Below are 3852 nucleotides of genomic sequence, written 5' to 3'. Positions count from 1 at the left end.
TTGCGGTAGGAATAAGCTGCGGGCGTTTTACGACGCAGGGGCACCGCTTCTAGAAACTGGGGCACCGCTTGGGGTGAACATGGTGCAGGCCGGCGCAGAGGGGCAGGACCTACTGGAAGAATTTGCAGACGTTTTCGAAGAGAAGCTGGGGTGCTGCCAGGGCCCACCAGTAAAGCTGTACAGGAAGGAAGATGCGCGACCCCGTTTTTGTAAGGCGAGGCCGGTGCCCTACGCGCTTCGCGACAAGGTGTCGGCGGAAATCAACCGCCTGGAGAAGGACGGCGTGCTCTCGCCGGTCAGCGTGTCGGAGTGGGCTACACCTGTTGTTCCGGTGGCAAAGAAAAACGGCGAGATACGACTGTGCGGGGATTTTAAGTTGACGGTAAATCCAGCTACACACCTGGAGCGATACCCCTTGCCTAAAATTGACGACATTTTTGCGGCGTTATATGGGGGGGAACTCTTCACCACGCTGGACTTACGCAACGCGTACAATCAGCTTCCTCTTCACGAAGAGGCTCGAAAGATGTCTGTGCTGAACACGCACCAAGGCTTGTACTGTTACAATCGTCTGGCCTTCGGCATTGCGTCCGCACCGGCTCTGTTTCAACGGCGCATCGAGTCCCTCCTGCAAGGGCTCCCAAGGGTGCAAGTCTACTTGGATGACATCGTCATCGCAGAAAAGAAACACGACACGTCGACACTCCGGCAGGTGCTGCAGCGGCTACGGGAAAACGGCCTGAAGTTAAACCGAGCCAAGTGCCGTATCCGGGAGAAGCAAGTGTCCTTTTTGGGCCACAGAATCGATGCCCAAGGTCTTCATCCGGAGCGGACCAACCTCGAGGCAGTGACCGAAGCTCCAAGACCGACCTCGGTAAGCCAGCTCAAGTCTTTTCTTGGGTTTGTCACCTATTACGCCAAATTTTTGCCCAACTTGTCAACCACCTTGGCCCCTTTGTATAGATTATTGGCAAAAGGAGCGCAATGGCAGTGGGACGGGGATCAGGAAAGGGCTTTCCGGAAGACTAAGCAGGCTATGGCCGAAGCTAAGTTCGTGGTTCACTACAACCCCCGGCAACAGTTACGGCTAGAATGCGACGCTTCGCCAGACGGCTTGGGTGCAGTGTTGTCACATCGCATGCATGGGAAAGACTACCCCATAGCGTTCCGGTCGAGAACGCTGACGAAGGCAGAGCGTAATTATTCACAGCTCGAGAAGGAGGCGTTGGCGCTGGTTTTTGGAGTGACCAAGTTTCGAGATTATCTGTTCGGCAACCGCTTTACGCTCGTCACAGACCACAAGCCGCTGACAGCGCTGTTCCACCCTGAAAGAGCAATTCCACAAATGGCGGCGGCTAGAGTACAGCGTTGGGCGTTACTACTCGCAGCCTACCAGTACGATCTCGAGTACCGAAAAGGAAACCACAATGGGAATGCAGACGCTCTTAGTCGTCTCCCGTTGCCGGCGCAGGAGGAGGGCAGCAGTGAACTGCTCACTGAATATGTGCTGTACACGCGGGGGTGGGACGACCAACCTATGTCCGCCCAGCAGATGGCCACCCTGACTACGCGGGACAGCCTGCTTCGCCAAGTAAAAGCCTGGATTTACGCCGGATGGCCGTCGCACCTGCGCCCGGAGCAGCACCAGTTCCTACCGTACTTCAGCCGCAGGTATGAACTCACAGTGAGCCACGACCTGGTTTACTGGGGGCATCGCGTAGTTCTACCGGAAGCTGCGCGAGCGTTCATGCTGACGGAACTGCATGATACCCACCCGGGAGTGACTGCGATGAAGCGTCTGGCTCGCTCCCTCTATTGGTATCCTGGTCTAGACAAAGATATCGAAAAGCTGGTAAATAACTGCTCGACATGTATACAGTGTTGGACGATGCCCGCGGCACAGGTTCCTTCCAAGTGGCCGGAGACCCACCAACGGTGGTCCCGTTTGCACGTGGATTTCGCGGGGCCACTGGAAGGGTACATGGTTCTAGTACTAGTGAACTCGGAAACAAAGTGGATTGAAGCCATACCACTCAAAACAGCTTCGGCCGAGACTACAATTGGAGTGCTCCGAGAACTGTTTGCGCGTTTCGGAGTGCCACGAACAGTGGTTTCCGATAATGGGCCGCAATTTTCAAGTGCAGCGATGGCACGATTTTTACAAGGGAACCACATACGTCATTTCACCACTGCGCCCTACCACCCTCAGTCGAACGGGTTAGCCGAACGGGCAGTACGCACGATCAAGGAGGGGCTAAAGAAGAACAGGGAAGGCTCGTTGCAAGATCGTATTTCCAGGTTCTTGTGTCGTTACAGATCTACCCCTATGAAAGAGGGCAAGTCGCCAGCCGAGTTGTTGTTAGGCTTCAGGCCCAGGACAAGGCTAACCGGCTTCTTCTCGAGGGGCGAGGAAGCGCAGCACAGCGTGGTCGAGCCGCAAGCCCCGGCCACGACACCACCGCCATTTTCGCCAGGAATGCCGGTCTGGTCACGCCAGTTCCAGCCGAGGCGGAGATGGCTACCGGGAACTGTGGTCTCCAGTGAGGGTCGGCGCATGGTCACGCTACGCACACCGGACGGCCAACAGAGACGGCACCTGGACCAGCTGCGACCTCGAGACGCTTCAGGGTCCCCGGAAGGCGCTGACAAGGCACGTCGAGTCACCGGCCGGTCGGAGGTGGGAGCAAGCCCGCCCAGCACCGACGAAAGAGAGGTCGCCACCAACGGCGATCCCGAGGTGACGCCCACAGCAGACCCGGTTCCTCTCAGGCGCTCTACGCGCCTGCGGAAGCCGCCGGACCGTTTGAACTTATAGGGGGGAGGGGATGCTGTATCGCCGTACGGCTGCGTCACCGCAACCAGGAGCGGCGCGTTCCAGCGCATGCCCGTGCCGGACATACGTCACCGGCGCGGGAGGTAAAAAGAGAGCGCTTGCCAATAAACGACGTTTTTCATGTCCCGGCCACCGGCGAGTCTGGTCGACGTTTCAATATATACAGTGAGCCGTCAGTTCTCCTAATAAAATATGACAAGAAACTAACCATGTCTCATTTCAAGTTTCATATAGACATTGTTTTATGTAACTATAGCCAGCGCAGTTAAGCTATGCTCGAGTTATAAGTGAAGCTAGGTTAGGTTATGTTTTAACACAATAGCGTTAAGGCTCCCGTGCACCAAAAGATCCGGCGACCTGCGTCGGCGTGTCGAGAAAATCCCACAATGACTTTCGTGCATAGGGAATCCCATGCAATTCCATGATTCCTTCTGTATGCTACGAATCATATAGGATTCCGCTCACCACCGCTCCCATCTCATTCCCCACTGCTGCCATCTCTGTCCCGGCCCCCACCTCCCCTCCCCTTCTCCGCCCCCTGCCCTCCTGCTATTGCGTCATATGCTAAGGCTCAGCATAAGTGTCCCCCCGTTTTTTTCCACAAATGCAATTGGGCATTTATCTATTGCCATACTTACCCAATTTAGACGCAAGTTTCATTGCTTGTTGCTGCTGAAACCTTCCTGGTACCAAGACCTTGTGTTGAACGAGCCCAGCCCCCAGTTGCGTGCCTTGTTCCCGTTAGCATATATATATATATATATATATATAGTCCGAGATCTGTACTTGCGGAGTTGCTATGCTAGGAGTTTATTATATGTATTACTACAGTTTCGCCGAGAAGCTCGGCGTCGTCAGGAGATGGCATACATATGAGGGCACCAGACTGCACAGAGCAGTAAGCGGCCAATGGGGCGAGAAGGGCGTGACGTCAGGAAAAATAAAAGTAAAAAGACTTATGAAAAAAAGCAAACAGCGTGGCAAGACTGTGATACAAGCATGTCTAGGTCTGCAGAAGT

The 3852-nt window shown here is 54.9% G+C and overlaps 1 protein-coding gene across 1 annotated transcript; it reads left to right on the top strand.

Moving 5' to 3' along the window:
* Positions 1-549: 549 nt before the first annotated feature.
* On the top strand, positions 550-2815 carry LOC115312134. The gene is made up of 3 exons (XM_040217995.3): positions 550-874; positions 1553-1671; positions 2317-2815. The coding sequence occupies exons 2-3, from the start codon at positions 1553-1555 to the stop codon at positions 2813-2815; spliced, it is 618 nt and encodes a 205-aa protein (XP_040073929.1). The 5' UTR covers positions 550-874.
* Positions 2816-3852: the final 1037 nt, after the last annotated feature.

This window comes from Ixodes scapularis, unplaced genomic scaffold (genome assembly GCF_016920785.2).
Source record: "Ixodes scapularis isolate PalLabHiFi unplaced genomic scaffold, ASM1692078v2 PGA_scaffold4__175_contigs__length_147842914, whole genome shotgun sequence".
Taxonomy (NCBI): domain Eukaryota; kingdom Metazoa; phylum Arthropoda; class Arachnida; order Ixodida; family Ixodidae; genus Ixodes; species Ixodes scapularis.
This window is presented reverse-complemented; position numbering and strand designations above follow the sequence as displayed.

What these genes read in the sequence shown, in the direction of transcription:
- LOC115312134 (XM_040217995.3), top strand. Translation starts at nt 1,553, where the DNA reads ATGGCCACCCTGACTACGCGGGACAGCCTGCTTCGCCAAGTAAAAGCC. An exon ending in CTACCGTACTTCAGCCGCAG is followed by an intron (nt 1,672 to 2,316) that starts GTATGAACTCAC and finishes GTGTCGTTACAG; the next exon opens with ATCTACCCCTATGAAAGAGG.